The sequence below is a fragment of the Ictidomys tridecemlineatus genome, chromosome X (genome assembly GCF_052094955.1).
Source record: "Ictidomys tridecemlineatus isolate mIctTri1 chromosome X, mIctTri1.hap1, whole genome shotgun sequence".
In the NCBI taxonomy this organism is placed as follows: domain Eukaryota; kingdom Metazoa; phylum Chordata; class Mammalia; order Rodentia; family Sciuridae; genus Ictidomys; species Ictidomys tridecemlineatus.
In genome coordinates this window covers 21,285,219-21,305,268 of record NC_135493.1, presented here as the reverse complement: position 1 = coordinate 21,305,268, position 20,050 = coordinate 21,285,219, and the positions used below count along the sequence as shown (strand labels likewise).

General features: G+C 33.4%; 1 protein-coding gene across 7 annotated transcripts in view; it reads right to left on the bottom strand.

Moving 5' to 3' along the window:
* Znf280c (zinc finger protein 280C) overlaps nt 1-20,050 on the bottom strand; it is a 58,021-nt gene that overhangs the window by 19,050 nt on the left and 18,921 nt on the right. For all 7 annotated transcript variants that reach the window (XR_013431683.1, XR_013431684.1, XR_013431682.1 and 4 more), the window contains 7 exons: nt 16,880-16,970; nt 14,038-14,214; nt 13,787-13,893; nt 9,710-9,930; nt 6,662-6,819; nt 6,120-6,220; nt 5,247-5,393 (listed from right to left, as the gene is read on the bottom strand). Coding sequence is in view for 4 of the 7 variants with exons in the window: in XM_078034282.1 (XP_077890408.1) it covers nt 5,247-5,393; nt 6,120-6,220; nt 6,662-6,819; nt 9,710-9,930; nt 13,787-13,893; nt 14,038-14,214; nt 16,880-16,970 (1,002 nt within the window). In the remaining 3 variants the exon portion in view is untranslated. The remainder of the gene's footprint in view (nt 1-5,246; nt 5,394-6,119; nt 6,221-6,661; nt 6,820-9,709; nt 9,931-13,786; nt 13,894-14,037; nt 14,215-16,879; nt 16,971-20,050) is intronic.

The window sequence follows — 20,050 nt, the reverse complement described above, 5'->3', positions numbered from 1 at the left end:
GAGAAAGCCTGGTTATTCTTAACTCCTTTTTCTTATACCTTACATTCAACCCATTAATAAAATGTATTAGCAATATCTTCAAAAGACATTTATAATCTTTTCACTTCTCATTATCTCCATCAAGTTAGGCACACTGGTGTGTGCCAGTAATTGAAGTAACTCAGGAGGACTGCAAATTCAAGGCCAGCCTCAAAACATAGTGAGGTCCTAAGCAACATAGGGAGATCCTGTCTCAAAATAAAAATTAAAAAGGGTTGGGGGCTGGGTTGTGGCTCAGTGATAGAGTGCTCGCTAGCATATGTGAGGCACTAGGTTCGATCCTCAGCACCATAAAAATAAATAAAATAAAGTCATTGTGTTCATCTACAACTAAAGAAAAATATTTTTTAAAAAAGGGTTGGGGATGTCACTTAAAGGCAAAGCATCCCTGGGTTGCATTCAATCCCTAGTACCAAACAAACAAAAAAACTCATCACTCATCACCTCTAACCACTTCTACCACTCACACTAGTATAAAACCAACCACTCACGTAAACTCTTGCAATAGGCTTCTATTTTTCTCCCTGTTTCCACCCTTCAATCCCATTACAGTCAATTCTTCTTATGGCTGCCAGAGCGATGTTAAAAACAATGCATATGTTTCATATATGTAAACTTCTGAAAGTGGCTTTCCAGCTTATAAGGTCCTGTATAATCTGGCTTATTTTCTATTGCTGCAACCTCATCTCTTTTTACTTGTTTACTGTGTTCCAGCTACACTGACCTCCTTGCTGTTTCTTGAACATCCTAGGTATATGCTCACTTCATTATCCTTTGCCTGGAATAGTCTGTCCCAGATAGCTACAAGACTTACTCCCTTATCTCCTTTGAAGAGGCCCCCTGTTTTTTACCTCATACAAAAAACAGAAACCACTCCTTCACCTAAGAAGGCAACTTCCTATCCATTTGTATTTTTCCCATTGTACTTGCCACCAGCTAGCATACACATACATTCAGATCTTCCTCCTTACTTGCACGCCTGTGCATGCACACACAAACATATGCAAACATGTTGCTTTTCCTCAACAATGTAAATTCCAGAGGGCACAAACTTTGCTTTTCTCACTTCTGTATTCCCAAAACCTAAAACAGTCCCTGGCATTTATTAGGTTCAATAAATATTTGTTAATTAATGAGGCAGACAGCAAGAGACTGAGAGACCATACACAAGCAGCAGGCACAATTTAGCTAGTTCAAAATGTCTACCATTCCACTCAGTGAGCATTTGCACAGAGCCCTGAGGTTGGAGACATTAATCTACTATTCCCTCTTATGCATGTATACATTAAAGATGCTAAGGATGATCATGATGATGATGATACAGTACCTTTTAAAAATAACATGATATTCAACCAAAGAAACAGTAATGTGAAGTTCCAAGAGTAAAGAAGAAAGTTGTCTGACTTGAACTTTTTGACAAGCATATTATAATGTTTGGGTGATTTGAGTGATTTTTCATGGGTAATGAGTAATATCTCTCTTTAGGCCTCATATCAATGTGTGGAATATGGGTCTGTAGTAAAAACTTGGACTCTTAAGTCAATCTTTGGCTTTGCCATTTATTGGAGAATGTGATATTATCCAAGTTACTCTCTATAAAGCTTTATTTCCTCACCTATAAAATAGAAGCAATTACATACCTGCTTAATAGTGTTACTATAAATATTAAACAAAATAGTGCACATAAAAGCGCCAGTGGCTGTCATATGGCAAATGATTAGTATATGGTAACTGCATATTCTTATTACTAAGGAGTTAATGAAGATATTTAACACATCTGAATTCTTTCATCCTTTCATAAAAGTTATACAAACTGAATTGCTAGCACTAAAATCACTCAAGACACGATAATGTATTTATTTTTTTAGAAAAAAGTTACAATCGAAGTCTTCAAAAACCTATAGAATAAACTACAGGTTTAATGATTCTTATTCTCTAAAATTGCACTAATAATGTCATTTCTATTATAAGATTATAATCCTGCTCAGTTCTAGCTTTTGAGTACTTAGTGAACAACACACAAAATGAAAATAACTTGAAGGATGCCTGATGATCCTTTGATCAATAGATTCCTTTCTTTTTTATTGGTGACTGCCTACCTCTTAGATACATGAAACTTATCAAAAAAAAAAAAAAAGGCTGGGGTTGTGGCTCAGTGCCGCGACCCCTTGCCAGCAAGGAGGACACAACACAGGATTCTTCTTTCAGCAGTTTATTCCGGCCTTTACTTATGTGTCTCTGGAAGCTTCTCTTACTACTACTACTACTACTACTACTACTACTACTACTTCTACTTCTACTTCTGCTATTACTACCACTACTTCTACTGCTACTACTCCTACAGCTACTTCTATCACTGCTTCTGCCGAGCGCCCCAGCCTTGATAAAGCACATCAAGCCCCAATGCACAACTGCCACGTGGACCTTTCTCATAGGGTGTTTTACAGCTACGTGCCATCTCTCCCAAAATAAGGAGTTGTTTATCACAGGCCACGGCGCTTATCAGCGCCATCTTGTAATGGCGGCCACAGTTCACAGAAACGGCTCACCACAGCTCAGTGGCAGAGCACTTGCCTCACACAGGAGGCACTGGGTTTGATTCTCAGCACCACATAAAAATAAAAAACAAAATAAAGATATTGTGTCTATGTATTTAAAAAAAGGAAAGAAAATTGAACTCCCGTGATGGGTCAAATGTTTTAAGTCTCACCCCAATTCATATGCTGAAATCCTAGCCTCTAATTCGATAGCATGGGAGGTGAGGTTTTTGGAAGGTAATTAGGTCATGAAGCTGAGGCCCTCATAAATGGGGTTAGTGTCCTCATAAAAGGGACCCTGGAAAGCTCTCTTGGGACCCCTTTGCCAGGTAAGGACACAGTGATAAGATGACTAAATATAAATCAAGAAGCAGGCCCTCATCAGACAACTCAGACGTGCTGGGATAACTCTTTCCAACACACCTGGTAAGTTAGGACATATGAACTAGGGCATTTAGAGTGACTACAGATCAGGTAAAGAACTTAAAGAGACACAGACCACATAACCTACCTATCAATTTCTACCTTTCTAAGCATGTATCACTCACTCCATGTCTATATCCACATACTCTGGAGCCTAGTAAAGCAAAGGAAAGAATTATGCTAAAAGCCTCATTATGAAGCAGGGAGAGTACTTCTTTTTATTTAATTCTTTTCAAATTCAAAAGCCAAAAGTTGAAATACAGAGGACAAAGAATAGTGTTTCTCAAATTCTATTCCTTAAGAAATGTTAATAGGTATCATACAAATAAAGGGTAGAAGCCGGTCACAGTGGCACACACCTGTAATCCCAGTGGCTCGGGAGGCTAAGGCAGGAGGATCATGAGTTCAAAGCCAGTCTCAGCAAAAGCAAGGCACTAAGCCACTCAGTGAGACTCTGTCTCTAAATAAAATACAAAATAGGGCTGAGGATGTGGCTCAGTGGCCAAGTGCCCCTGAGTTCAATCCCTGGTACCAAAACAAACAATCAACAACAACAATAAAAAAGGTAGAATGGTCAAACAAGTTTAAGGAATATTATGTACTGTGTCCTACTTGAAGATTTATATATATATATATATATATATATATATATATATATATATATATTTTTTTTTTTGGTACTGAGGATTGAACTCAGGGTTGCTTTACCACTGAGCCACATCCCCAGACCTTTTTATTTTGAGACAGGGCATTGCTAAATTGCTGAGGCTTGTCTAGAACTTGGAATCCTCCTACTTCAGCTTGTCAAGATGCTAGAGTAACAAGCATGCGCCATTGCACCTCAAATTTATATTTGCTTCTTCTTTTTAGTTGTAGGTGGACATAATACTTTTATTTTATTTATTTATTTTTTAAGTGGTACTGAGGATCAAACCCACTGCCTTACACATGCTAGGTGAGTGCTCTACAACGGAGCTACAACCCTAGCCCAAGATTTATAATTTCTGTTAGGATATTAAAAGCTCTAAAAAGTCTGGATTTTAAACACAGCAAAAAATCCTACCAATTTTGTAAACCCAGCCATTTGTGAAATTTATTATGAACAATTTGTGAGAATACCTATTAATACCTGATGGAACACTGTTGGGGAAATCCTTGAATGGAAAGATTTTGCCAGAGTTTCTTAAGAACATGGTAGCTGACCAGGATAAAAAAATAAATACATTGGTACCATGGCAATGGTAACACTGACAATCCTGAATGTGTCTAAAAATTCTTTAATAATTTTTTCCAATTAACAACTACAAGTTGATTTTATGATTATCTAATGACTATAACCAAAACCCATATTAGCATCAGTACTTAATAAACTGGCCATGACAATGTAGTCAATAATAAGAAAATATAATAAGCTGATCAGTAAGGAGGCAAAGCTTGATTACATAATCAGATTCAGTAAATCCACTGACTTCTGATTTTGACAGAAGCACTGTTACTCTTTTAAGCATCCAAGAACAGGCTCACTGCTTCATGAAAATTTTCAGCCCAAGTGACAGTCTAATTGTTTCAGGAAAAGAACCAGTGGGGGGGGGGGGAAATGAGAATTCAAGGGAAAGGTACAAGCACTAATACTAGTATCATAGAAATTACATAGCAGAACTGTACAAAGTCATACAGGAAAGAATTGCAACCTAAATATAGTTCTCCAGCATAATTCACATATCTGGTATTAAAGGTCACTGCTGTTTCTTTTGCTATCAGCTGCTACAAGAGACCATTCTGGGTCACTGATGACAACCACAGGTCTTCCAGTAACAGAAAGTTGGGAAGTAGAAGTAAGGTTGGAGGTAAAAAGGAAAATAGAAGGTTATGAGTCCTCAGTCTTAAGCTTCCTTGGTTCACATATTCTTTTCCCTACTCTTGATAACCACCTTCAAAATCATTCCTATGTCTACCACTCTTGGACCCTAAAATATCCAACCTGAATATTCCACTCATCTTCCTCTTTCCCTCTATTCTGAGGTTCCTTTTCTAACTACCTTTCAGAACGTTTATTGTATATAAGCCTCAACATCATCAGAAAGCAGGCAAGGAAAAGAAATGAAAGTTTCACAAGCATAAACTGTAAATTAATTATGTCTTTCAGAGCAACTTTGCTTCCTGTTCAGAAGAAATTTAACCAATGTTCTAAGTATGTCTAACATTTCAACAAAACAATGCAAACAAATACGAACTACTAAATCTCACCTGATGTTTCATGTAATGATTCATATAGGGGGTTGCCATTCTACTAACTTTGAGGCAGAATGGACACAGCAAGTTCTTCGTGTTTTCATGGGATGCTCTAAAATGAGTTTCTACATCAGAAAATGTTGAAGATCTAAACTGGCAAACCTAAAAATATAAAGAAGTTTTAGTTTAACCTGAAGATTTATAACTTGCATAAAATGACATCAAATTAGCCATGGTGAGGTACTTGTTAAGAATATTCTGAACTACTAGTTTAGCTTTACTGTCTATGCAACCAAGAGTCCTATTAGTAAAAGTAATAAAGATAACTCTGAAACTGAAGAGTTATCTTTCAAAGTTAGGTGTATATTCCAAAACATAGACTCCCTTCTTTTCACCATCCTCATCTTGACTTGAATTTTCAAACTTTGATGCCTCTTGTTCTGTAAAGTTTTTCCTGCTATACAAAAAAGTATTTTCTTCTTTAGATTTTTAAAGGCTATGAAACAGTGGCAATTTATCCTTACCTTGCTTTCTTATTACTGACAGTCACTTTAAATTCTGGAAAAACAATGGTCCCAAAACATGTAATTGGGTTCTCTATAAATAGAAGCATTTTCTGTTTTCCTGTCATGTCTACATTCTCTTCTAATACGATAAGCCTTTAGGTTTCTTTCTCCAGCAGGATATCTCTTTGCCCAGGAGGGTCAACAAACTATGGCCCACAAGGCAAATCTAGCCTACCACCCCCAAGGGAGTTTTCACTAATGAAGAGGCTCTTCAATTTTAGTACGATAACTACCTTAAATGGTCAAAAATCCAAAGAACAACATTATTTCACGGCACCTGAAAATTAAATAGACACCTAAGTATACAAAAAAATCTGTGTACCTGGCAAATATATGGCATTTCACCGGGTTTATGAGTATCCTTCATATGTTGTAAAAGAATATGCTCTGTTTCAAATGACAATTCACAGATTTTGCAAATGGCTGCAAGTGGGGAAAAAAATCACACAATTTTAAGGATGTATATTTAAAAAGGATGCATTTTGTACATCTGTAACAATGACAACAAGAAGTAACAGTAATAGTGGTAGAAATAACAGTGAGGGTGTTCTAATAATTCTATCACTATTAACGTTGTTCTAAGGGCATTATTTAGCTTATTTAATTCTCATAACATCATTGAGGGAAGTGTACTACTAGTTTTAGCCACATTTTTCAGATGAACCAAAAATATAGAAATATTAATGAATTGTTTACAAGAGTCATTTCAATTTTAGTAACAAATTTTATTTAAGTATAAGAGTTAAAAACTGTTTTTTAAATTTTACCCTCAAGGTCTATTTTACCATTAGGATTCTTAAGGTTCTTTCATAGTTCAGATGATCAAAATCAGTAATATTCATAATTTCAAGGATTGTCACTTACTAGAAAACTCATGGGGAGTGTGAGTACTCTCAATGTGGCACTGCAACTGGAAGGGCGTGGGATACTGCCTGTAGCAGTGCTGGCAGGTGGTGTGGTTTTCCCAGCTCTCACTGTTCTGCTTCTCGAGTTCCAAATGGTGCTTCATATGGTTCATGAACCTATAAATCATTGTCAATAGGTACAAAGATTCAGATTTATAACTAGAGAAAAACCTCACAAATAAATGTCTGATCTTAAATTTTAAAAATACAGTTGTCTGACTAAATCAAAATAATATCTCCTAGGCCTTAAAGTCCTCTAAAAAATAAACACCTGGGCAAAACAGCAGGACCCCATAACACACAAAAAAGTGTGTACTTTATTCATTAAGTGGCTCACTAAACATTTTTTCTTTTCATCTTGTTTCAAAACGTTCTGGGTAAAGAAAACTAGCAGGCTTCTTTTCAACACATGAAATACTATTTATATTTCAAAATAAGACACTTATAGAAAGAAAACTACCACCAACAGTAGCTATGGAATCATGAAAGAAATCTTTTGAAGATTTTGAAGATATATATGTATGTATTTGTATCTTGGTTTCAAAATGCATGTAAAAATAATAATAATAATAATTAAAAGAACCTTTTGATTTATTTAGTGATACTGGCTTACTGTTGTTACAAATTGTTGGGCTGGGGATGTGGCTCAAGCGGTAGCGCACTCGCCTGGCATGCGTGCGGCCCGGGTTCGATCCTCAGCACCACATAAAAACAAAGAGGTTGTGTCCGCCAAAAAGAAAATAAATATTTAAAAACTCTTTCTCTCTCTCTCTCTCTCCCCTCTCTCTTTAAAAAAAACCAAATTGTTCATTTTTTCTTACAGAATGTCATTTAAGGCACAGAGTATACAATAAATGGGCATACCTACTTTGAAGAGTGTACTGAAGCTTTTGGCTGAATTCCAAAGTAAAGTTTCAATCAAAGCAACAATTTTAAGAATGGGTCAACTACTTATAATAACTCACTATAAGTTCCTAAAAAAAATCTTGAAACAGGGTGGACTAGATAGCAATCATTGTGAAAGTTTAACATTTATCTCTTTTTTACACCTTCAAAACACTGCTTCTTTTTAGAGTTGATTATGAAACACCTTGCAATATCTTCTTTATTCCTTTGGTTTTGGAAAATGTCTGCAATTTACTTTGAAAACTATCCAAAAAATCAAATGGTTCTATGAATAAATACATATGTGGTAAAACAAGTACAAGCTTAGCATCCCTAATCTGAAAATCTCAAATTTGAAATGCTCCAAAATCTAAAACTTTTGCGTACCACGATACCATAAGGTGAAAATTCTACACCTTACTTCATATAATGAGTCACAGGCAAAATGCCAAGTATACCATAAATACTATATAAAATCACCTTTAGGCTATGTGTATAAGGGACATGAGAAACAAACAAAAAATTTGTGTTTAGACTTGGGTCTTGAATTCAAGACATCTCATTATAGATATATGCAAATATTCCAAAATCTGATAAAATATCCCAAATCTGAAGCATTTCTTGTGCCAAGAATTTTGGATAAGGGATACTCAACCTGTATAGTAAAATGTTAATGGTAGAATTGTGTTGATAAGGGCTGGGGATGTGGCTCAAGCGGTAACGCGCTCGCCTGGCATGCGCGCCCGGGGTGCTGGGTTCGATCCTCAGCACCACATAAAAATAAAATAAAATGTGTCCACTGAAAACTAAAAAAATAAATATTAAAAAATTCTCTTTAAAAAAAGAATTGAGGTAATATACAGATGGTCACTGTAAAATTTTTTAATTTTGTTGAATATTCAAAAATTTTTATTATAAAATGTTAGAAAAACAACCTCACTTAATATAAATATCAGGCTACACAAGCAATGAAAAATAACTATTGAGATGTCTTGTTACTTTGTTTTGCTACTACCTCATTTGAAATGTTAAGATATGTAATGTAACACATAACTCAAAGACTACAAAGTACAAGTTCTTAAAATTTAAAGCATACATGTATAAAATCTTTAAAATTCCACTGGAGGGTGTAACTCTACTTTGTGTACAACCAGAGACATGAAAATTGTGCTCTATATGTATACTATGAACTGAAATGCATTCTGCTGGCATGTATAACAAATTAGAATAAATAAATAATTTTTTAAAAATTCCACTGGAAATTCAATCTGTTTTAAAATGTATTAAATCATAAAATCAAAGCAAACATGTTTCAAAGAACTTGAATGTCTCTAAAAGATGACCACCAAAAAAATCACTATCTCTATAGGTAATTTGTTAAAAAATTTAAGTACAAACAGAAAAATTTGAGCATTAAATAAGACCAGCATGGAGGTTAGATTAGATAATGTATTTTTTCTTGTGATATAAAGAAATGTTAAGGGGCTGTCGCTGTAGCTCAGTGGTAGTGCACTTGCCTAGCATCTGTGAGACACTGGGTTCAATCCTCAGAGCCACATAAAAACAAATAAATAAAATAAAGGTATTGTGTCCATATACAACAACAAAAAAAAAAGTAAAAAAAAAGGTATGTAAGATTCACAAGCAACTAGAAAATAAAAACATGTTACAAAACTCTTAGTTCACTGTTATATAGATAGCAAAGAAGTAATTTTCCTTAAGTTATAATATATTTTGTCCTTTCTTAAACACTGAAAAAATATAATTATGGAGATCCAGGAGTAATACAAGTATTACTAATAATAGTAGTATTACTACTAAAATATAAGAGAGCAAAAGGGCTAGGATTATAGCTCAGTGGTAGAGGCTTGCCTAGAACATGTGAGGCACTGGGTTTGATCCTCAGCACTACACGAAAATAAATAAAATAAAGGTATTATGTCCATCTACAAATAAAAAAAATATTAAAAAAGAAAAAATAAAGAGAGGGCAAAATATTTTCAACATACTGTTTTACCTAGAGTGGGAAAGAAAAATAATATAATATTCATATTCCAAAATTCAGGATTTTATACATTGTAGTACCTAATTGTGAAACAATTGTAAGTAAGTATTTACATACCTAATATTATTTTTAAGAACTTTCAAGCAACTGAAGCATTTAAAGGTTGTGTAAGTCTTCGGTTCTTCTTCCATGGCTCCTTCATGTCTTCCATAATAAAAGTCACTAACTAACATGATCAATTTTCCTTTCTCTGAACCAGTATTAGTTTTGTCTTCGGCACATGAAAGTTCTGTTTTAACACTTTCCATTAAGTTATTTATCATGTCCGGGCAACAACGCTAAAAAGAAGGGGAAAAAAAGCCTTCTTTATATCTCTTTTAAAAGTGAAAGGTCAAAAATGAATTCTGTGTTTGGGCTGGGGTTGTGGCTCAGTGGTAGAGCACTTGCCTCACATGTGTGAGGCACTGGGTTCAATCCTCAGCACCACATAAAAATAAATAAATAAAAATATTGGGCCCATCTACAATTAAAATAATATTCAAATAAATAAAAATGAATTCTGTGTTTACATCTAGGGCTAGATCATATAAAACTGTGCATGGCAATATATCTGGAAGGACATTCACCAAAATGTTGGCTTTCTTTTATAAATTTTGAACAATTCTAATAATATATACTTACTATATTGATAAAGAAATAGCTTCAAAAACAAATTGAAATCCTTAAGGTCAGGGATATCTATATATTTGACTTATATATTTATAAATGTAAATACTTAATAATTTGCTTCTTGGCCAAAAATAATATATTTCATATTTGCAGCAAGATATAGCTTAAAGAAAAGGTTGTTTGAAATGACTATGTATAAGCTTAATTATTAAATAACAAAGTAGTACTTTAGTAAGCTTGGTTGGAAGCAGACTCTAAGCATTGCTAACCTGCCATTCTCCAGAGTTAAGGTGCTAGAAGATATGTCTCTCACAAAGAAAGAAGCATCAATTATATCTTGCAAACCTCAACACATTCTATCTAGAATGCTTAAATATTAGACAGGGAAGTCTATCTCATGAATAAAATCAAAACCTCACATAAACTGATCCTATTGTGGAATACTTTCATACGTAAGCCTTTTTTCTCAATAAGAAAATGTATTCAGGGTCAGGTGTGGTGGCATACTCCTGTAATTCCAGCAGCTTGGGAGGCTAAGGCAGGAGGAGAGATGTTCAAAGCCAGCCTCAACAAAAGCAAGGCACTAAGCAACTCAGTGAGACCCTGTCTTTAAATAATATACAAAACAGGGTTGGGAATGAGGCTCAGTGGGTGAGTGCCCCTGCATTCAATCCACAGTACCAAAAAAAAAAAAAAAAAAAGAAAGAAAATTTATTTATTGTCACTTAGAATCATTTAAAAACAAAAATAGGAGAAAATATTCACAAACCACAGATCTGATAAAAGGTTAATATCTAAAACATACAAGAACTCTTATAAGTCAACAGAAAAAAAACAAACTGATTTAAAAATGGATACAGGAACTGAATAAGACATTTCTCAAAGCAGATATAGAAATAGCTAACAGGTAGGTGAAAAGGCACTCAACAACATTAATTATCAGGGAAATACAAATCAAACCACGACAAATTATCACCTCAAACTTTACCAAAAAGACAAAAGATAAGTGTTGGTGACAATGTGGAGAAAATGTATACCCATAATGGGAATATAAACTGGTGCAGCCACAGTGGAAAACATATGGAAATTCCTCAAAAATTAAAAACAAGTACCAAAAAATCCAACAGTGTTATTTCTGGGTACATATCCAAAGAAATTGCAATTAGGATTTCAAAGGCAAATCTGCAATCTTGTGTTCATTGTATCATTATTCACAATAGCTAAGAACTAAAAGCAATCTAAATACAAATGGATAAAGAGAACGTGGTGTGTGTGTGCGCGCACACACACACACACACACACACACACACACACACTATGAATATTATTCAGCCTTAAAAAAGAAAGAAATTCTACCATTTGAACAATGGATAGACTTGCAAGATATTATATTAAGTGAAATAAATCAGCAAGGACAATACCACGATTCCTCTTTTAAGAGAAATCTAAAATAGTCGAACTACTAATACAGAGGATAGACTGGTAGTTGCCATGATCTGGGAGAAGGAGCAAATGGGGAAGTTTAGTATTAGTCAAAGAGTATGAAAGTTCAGTTATTCAGCATGACTAAACCCTAATGGCCTACTACACTAGCATAGTGCCTACAGTTAACAATACTGTATTGCATACTTAAAAATTTTGCCAAGAGGGTAGATTTTATGTTGTGTTCTTATCACAAAAATAATACAATGGGCAGCTGCAAACTTTTAAGGTAATGAATATATTTGTGGCATAGACTGTAGATGGTTTCACAGCTGTAAACTAATTTCCAAACTCACTGAATTGTATGTACAAAGTATGTACAGCTTCTTGTCATACCTCAGTAAAGTGGTTTAAAAAAGGGACAAGCCTATATAACAAAACAAGTTAGGGTGGAAAACAGTAACTTTCCTAAAGTCTAAGCTATGTATACATAAAATAAGTACAACATAAAAGGCTCAAAAAATAAAATATAATAAAATAAAACAGAACCAAGACCAATTAAATGTATCTTACCAATTAAATCTCTCCTATCAATGAATATAAATGGGCTTAAATGAATGAAAACAAAGATTTTCATGTAGGATTACAAAAGAAACTAGTGAAAATAAGAAATCTACAAAAAATAAAGTGATTTGGAAAGGTTGAAAATAAAAGGCTAAATAAGAAAATAACAGGTAAATGCAAAAAATAAAAAAGCAAGGGTTGTAAGCTTGCTATCACATAAAATTCACATAAAATGGAATTTAGATGAAAATCATGAAACAATCAGACAAAAAGGGTATTTAAAAAAAATGTCAATGGTACATTCACAATGACATTATAAAAGAGATATCCACCTATATCCTAAAGAGCAGCACCACAAACTAGAACAGGAAAATACCAAAGAAAATATTGATAATGTGAGACTTGAATTCACCTTTCTCAAATACACTCTGGGAAGTAAGTGTAGTAATCTATTCAATAGTTTTGCCCCCAAAGAGATTTGTATTTGGAATTTTAAAATACGTCTTTTCCCCCTATTTTTTTGTAAAATGCTTAATTTCAATAAAAATATGCCAATCTTCAGAATAGTGAGCAGTACCTTTTCCTAAGTTGCTTCTTTGCTTTGCACTCTTCTCATCCCTTCTTTCCCATATATCATCTACATTACCTTTTTTCTTGCTTCCTTCCCCACTTCGTGCCATTTACACTGGGCATGCAAAGAGAATACAGACTATCTTTATACAGACAAAACAGAATACTATAATATCTTCTAAAATATTTTAAGTGGAGTTTCTCCTAAATCCCACACCTTCATTAGTACTTTGAAAATCACCTAAATCCTAATTTCAGGAGTTTCCTGAAAAGCTAGAACTCATTTGAAACTATATAAAGTATATTCCAGATTGAGTTAAAACTATCATTTCATATACAATGTCCTATCATTAGAAGTCTGTTGAAAATTAAATGGGGAAACTAAGATTTTCAACAAGTCATGTGGCATGCATTTGTCACAATGGATAAAAAATACATAAAAAAAGAAGGTTGGGGTTGTGGCTCAGTGGTAGCACACTTGCCTAGCATGCGTGAGGTACTGGGTTCGATTCTCAGCACCACATACAAATAAATAAAATAAAGATCCATCAACAACAAAAAATACTTTTAAAAATACATAAAAGGAATTTTAAGTTTTATGTAGAATCAAGTGCCTAATAAAATGCCTGCTTTACAAAAAGTTTGAAGAATGGCATGATATAGTCAATAGAGCATTCTAATTAACACTATTTTCATTTAAAATTAAAATGCACTATGAATGCACTGTGGCATGTATATGAACTAAATTTTCAAAAAAAATTTAAATTTTAGGAATGGGAAGATTTTAAAATCTTCTATAAAGACAATCATTACAAATATCAATTTTTACTTGAGTTATACTGAAATACCAATATGAGATGATTTATTATCTAAATATATGAACAAAACCAGCTTTACTATGGATTAATCCTGAATATTTTCATGGATTTGTACATATTTTAAAAAATCAAATTTTGAAAAAAGCTTTACCTTCATGTGGTATTTCAAAGGATCCAAAAGACTGAATTGAATATTGCACTTTGGACAAGATCTTAGGAAAGGTACTCCAGTTTTATTTTGAGTTGAGGTATTTGAACCTAAAATACATTAAGGACTTTAATGACTCAAATTCATCTTTTTTTTAAACCTTAAATAACCACTAACATTGTAAAATTCATTCCAATTTCTAAAATTCTGTAAATAATACAATTTCTTTTTCATATGCCAGATTTAATACTTACCTGTTGTTGTTGATACCATAACCTGGGAAGATGCCTCTGAAGGGGAATTATTTAAAGACAATGAAGATGAGGGATTTATTTCAGAAACACTTTCGATGGCTTTTGGCTTTTTTGGATTAACACTGTTTACTTTAGAAGTAGAAGGACGTTTTAATCCAAAGGAAGTTTGATCCATGTCTACAAAGATTTAAATAGTGGGAAAGATATTTATAAATACTTTAGTATAGACTATTACATAACATTACTACTAAAATAGCCTTATATTTAAAATCACATAAAAATTACCTTGGGGCTAAAGGTAATATAATTGAATTACCGTGTTATACAAATGACCAAAAAAAAAAAAAAACCATGCTGATAATTTATATAAACAAAAGGTAGAAACTGTACAAACAGCTTTTTTTTTTTTTTTTTTTTGGTGCTGGGGATTGAATCCAGGGCCTTGTGCATGCAAGGCAAGCACTCTACCAACTGAACAACAGTTCCAGCCCTGTATAAATAGCTTTTATGGACTATATATATGTAGCAAATTCATGAAATAAACTTTATGCAGGAAAATTCTAAAGTTACTTTCAAAAGAAATATTTAAACAGGTTATCATGAAAGGAGTCAGGCCCCAAAATTCCAAGCCAAAAGAAAGAAAAATAAAAGCACAGAGAATCTCCACCCAGTACCACAAAAACAAAACAAAACAAAATCAAGTTCATATTCAATTTTCTCTAAGAACCTTCTATGATCATACTAGACACAAGTTCAATAATCATGCTTCCAAACAAATGCCACATACAACCATTCATAATTATCACTATAAAAACCAGTTTAAGTATTTAAAAACTTATGATGCAGTTTTCACTTATCACTTATGTGGGCCTCAAAAAAAGCCATGAGATAAGCAATTTTCTCTCCAAATGGCTCATTTCAGATCTAGAGAATGAATGCATTGTGTGAGAAAAGTAACATGAGAAAACTGAAATGTAAAGAGCTTAGGTGACCTGATAAAGGCAACAAATATCGTTAGAAAAGAGGCTTAAATATATATATATCTTCCTAGCCAACTATAACAGTGTTTATCATTCAGGGCAAAGTTCCATTCTCTGCAATATAATAACTTTTAAAGTAAGAATAGGAGTCACTATCTTTTTGTGGGGGGGGGGCGGGGGATACTGGAGATTGATCCCAGGGACACTTAAGCACTGAGCCACATCCCCAGCCCTTTTTATTTCTTATTTGAGACAAGGTCTTGCTAAGTTTCTTAGGGCTTTGATAAAGTTGCTGAGGCTGGTCATTTTTTTTTTTTTTTTTAATTTCTGAGGCTGGTCTTGAATTTGCTATCTTCCTGCCTCAGCCTCCTGAGCTGCTGGGATTACAGGCATGAGTCACTATACCCAGCTAGAAGTCACTGTCTTTAACCACTAGAAATTTTAGAAATTTAGACTTATTCTATAAATAAACAATGGGCTTTGTAAATTCAGATTTAAGACAACTATTTTATCTCCCTATTTATTTTGGTTCATGGGTATTTAACTAGATACCTAGACAGGTGAACATCAAACAAGTATTAAAAAATGGGAAAATACTTTGGGCACTAATATTACTATAAATTTTTAGTTTGGGTTTGATAAATGTTGTATACTAATTTGTTAGTAAAAAATTTTAACGTAAAAAAAATTTTGTGAGCTGGGTAGGGTGGCTCAGGCCTATAATCCCAGCTACTCAGTAGGAGGCTTAGGCTGAATATCCCAAGTTGGAGGCCAGGCTAAGCATTTTAATGAAACTGTCTCAAAATAAAAAATAAAAGGGCTGGGGATATAGCTCAGTAGTAGAATGCCCGTGAATTTAATCACCAGTACTGAAAAAAAATTGTCACTTTCTCCATTTAATGAAATATATCAATTTAGCTAATACAGAAATAGTAATTTCTTTGATTATAAAGAATTTTTCAGCTAGATAAAATTCCTTCACTGGCACAATAATTTATTTTGGTTAATGAAGAACTTCATTATGGCAGACAAAGAACTGTAATTATTATTCAATTAGAAAATTTTACTGTTCCTTCAATGGATATGTACTGAGTATGTATCATGTGCAAATCACTACTTCTTTAGTTCTGTCACTTTATAATACTACTCTATAATGATATTTAACTACAATATCTACACATCATTCATTTGAACAGAAAGATACTAGTCTAATAAGGAATCAACTATAACCACACATTTGTTCTCATACTAATGGACTTGCAAATAATTAATACTTTATTTTTAAAAATATTTAGAGCATCAGAGGACTTCTTGAACTCACAGAAATTGTACTAAGGTTTTTAAACCCGTTGCTGGTTCCATGTGAGAATATGTTCAAAGAATACATGCTAGCAAACTTAATAGAAAAAACTTCCATTATTAAATATGGTTTTACATAAAATCACCCAAGAAAGGAATTCAGAAATTATCAGCTCTAGCCAGATGTGGTAGCAAACATTTGTAATCTCAGTGACTCAACAGGCTGAGGCAGGAAGATCACAAATTCAAGACCAGCCTCACACAATTTAATGAGGCCTTAAGCAACTTACTTGAGACTGTGTCTCAAAATAAAAAAAGGACTGGAAATGTGGATTAATGGTTAAGTCTTCCTGGGTTTGATCCCCAGTACAACCCCCCCCCCCCAAAAAAAAAAAGAAAAAATAAGAAATGATTAGCTCTATTCTTATAATACACACAAGAAATTAACAAAATGTATGGACTTCAAGATAGAATTTAATTCCCTATGTATATTCATCATGCCTCCTTCTGTAATTTTTATTAAAAAGTGCTAAACCAAACCTTCCAAAATTTTTTCAGTATACCTGGGGACAGTGGTGTTGTATCCTGGGTCGAGCCAAACAATAAGACTGAAGAATCATCTGATTCAACTTGTGACGAATTCTTTGAAAAATCCTGTAAAAAGTTATAGTTAAAATTTTGTTTCATAAGTTTTTATAATGGCAATTTTAAATGTGTGCCAACATAATGAAGAAAACCTTATTGATTAAATTACTATAAACTATAAAACAAAAAGGTAATTACTAGTTTCTGCCAAAATTAACCCCTATTGGGTAAGGATATATGGGAACTCCTTGCATTATTTTTGTAATTTTTCTGGAAATTTAAAAATTAGCTTGAAACTAAAAGTTGAAATTTAAAAATAATATTATTATTGGCAAAGTGGAGGTTATATTTTTAGTTGTAGTTGGATACAATACCTTTATTTGATTTATTTACGTGGTGTTAAGGATCTAACCCAGAGCCTTCCATGTGCTAGGCGAGCACTCTACTGCTAAACCATGACCTCAGCCCAAAATGGAGGTTATATTTTGGTACAACTTTTCTTTCTTTCCCTTATATTCTATGTTTGTTTTTAAATTATTCTAAGAGACAATAAATAAATTTTCTTTTTGGTACTGGGGATTGAACTCAGGGACACTCAACCACTGAGCAACATCCCCAGCCCTATTTGGTATTTTTATTTAGAGACAGGGTCTCACTGAGTTGTTTAGTGCCTTGCTTTTGCTAAGGCTGGCTTTGAACTCACAATCCTCCTGCCTCTGCCTCCCAAGCTGCTGGGATTACAGGCATGTGCCACCACACCCGGATTGGTACAACTTTTCTCTAAGAAAATTTTAGCAGTATCTTTCAAGGGCTTTCATAAGTTCATATCCTTTAATCCAATTATTCCACTTCTAAGAATTTGTGATATGCAAATGAAATGTTTAATGGAGAATTATTTAGAAGAGTAAGAAATAAAAGCTCATATCTGGTAATGGAGAATGGTTAAATAAATTAAATGATAGACTATCATTCACCATCATGCTTTTAAGAAATCTTTTTCTTTTGACAAAGAAATATGTTCTCAATACAGTGTTCAATGAAAAATGAGGAATAGGTTATCAAACCAATATTAATATGGCCCTGGTTATTATACTCTATATACCACACTAACCATGTACCAGAACAAAAGTCACACAACAGTATGTCTTCTTTGTTTTCTAACCCCTCCAATATACATTACTTTTATAATGGGAATATAAAGATTTCGCTTGCTTGTTTTGTGCTTAGAAGTTGAGATCAGTAGATTATAAGAATTTTACTTTGCTACTGTTTTCTAATGATGTTAGTTTGTTAAGAAGATAAATATTAAGTGACCCAAACCATACCATTTCTAGAATTTGAGGCATAACAGGCAGATTTCTGCATAAGCCTTTATATTTATTGTAGAAAAACAATAATGGTTATACTTAATTGTAATCAAGCACAATCTTACTGAAAGGTATTTTCTCTAAATAGTTGCACTTAAAAATGGAAAATATTCATTTCAATTTCCAAAAATAGTTATCTAACTGAAGTTCTCAAAATAAAGTTAATATTTTAAACTGTTTCTGAAATGACAAATATGATCAATTAAGTACCATAATTTCAGAGTACAGACACATTATTTGACAAATAACTTGTTAAAATAATTCTCCAATTAGAAATTTCTTATGTCTCATAATGATTCAAAAAGGTACCAGAAGAGGGGATATACTGGGATTTAGAAGACCTGTCTATTTACTTAAACTATATAACTTTGGAAAGTTCACTTCTGAGTTTCAAGTCATTTATCTTTTCAACAGAAATAATAGCCACCGATAATTTAAAATGCATTTGCCTTTTTTTCCTTTTCTTTCTTATTTTTATTTTTCATTTTTGGCAGTACTGGGGTTTGAACCCAGAGGCACTGTACTATTTTGCTACATCCCCCAGCCCTTTTTATTTTGAGACAGAATCCCATTAATTTTGCAGGGATTACAGTCATGCCTAAACCTCCCAAATTGCTGGGATTACAGGTATGCATCACCATGCCCAGTTATACTTGCTTTACTCATAGTACTTGCTTTACTCATAGTACATGTATTATACTAAGTAGTTGTTACAATAATACTAATAAAGACCTTATATAATCTCCTATTTTATAAATAGGTAAGCTCAAGCTTAGTGCAGTTAAATAAGGTTCTCAGTGCAACTCAGCTTATTGCTGATGCAGTAGGTGGAATTAGAACCCAAGTCTGCCAAAATGCAAAGACTTTGCCCATAAGCTATAGTGCACAGACTTTAAAAGTGATTCTAATCTCTCTCCCTGCCTCATTGTTGGGGAAGAGAGAATTAAATAGTTCAAAAAATTAAATAAAACTCTTAATAGGATTTTCATTTTATTTGAGAATATCTATCATTTTCTTTCTTTCTCTCTCTGCACCAGGGATTGAACCCCAGGGTACTTAACCATTGAGCCATGTCCCCAGCCACATTTTTTTTATTATTATTTTGAGAAAATGATCTACTAAGTTGCTTATGGGCTCACCAAGTTGCTGAGGCTGGTCTTCAACTCACATTCCTTTTGTCTCAGCCTCCTGAATCACTGGGCTTATGGTGTGTACTACCATGCCCAGCAGAATCTATCATTCTTAACCCTGGCAGTACAATATAATCACCTGGAGAATTTTACAATGTCAACACAGTAAAAAAGGCAGGTTTCTTAGAGTCATGACAATAGCTTTAACCTCCTGGACACTTTAAAGAGTCTCAGAAACCTCAAGGTTCTGTGCACAACACCATTGCCTTAAGCAATGCTTTCATTTTTAAAAGAATATACTTAAATATACATATAGATTTGTGAATAGGCACATTTTTAAAACTCAGGGTTAACTTGGATCAAAATCCCATATCTAGTTCTGTGGCCTTGAGTGGATCATTTAGCCTCTCTGTGCCTCTTTCCTCAACCATAAAATGGGGACAATAGTGCCTACCTCATAGGAATGTTCTAAGAAAGATATATATATATATATATATATATATATATATATATATAAAAGATATATATATGATACATATATATTATATATATGGCAATATCACAAAGAACTGTACATATTAACAGACCCCCTAAATGGTATTACTTTACCTATTATGTTAAGTTTAAAAAACTAAAAAATGAAAGTATGTTC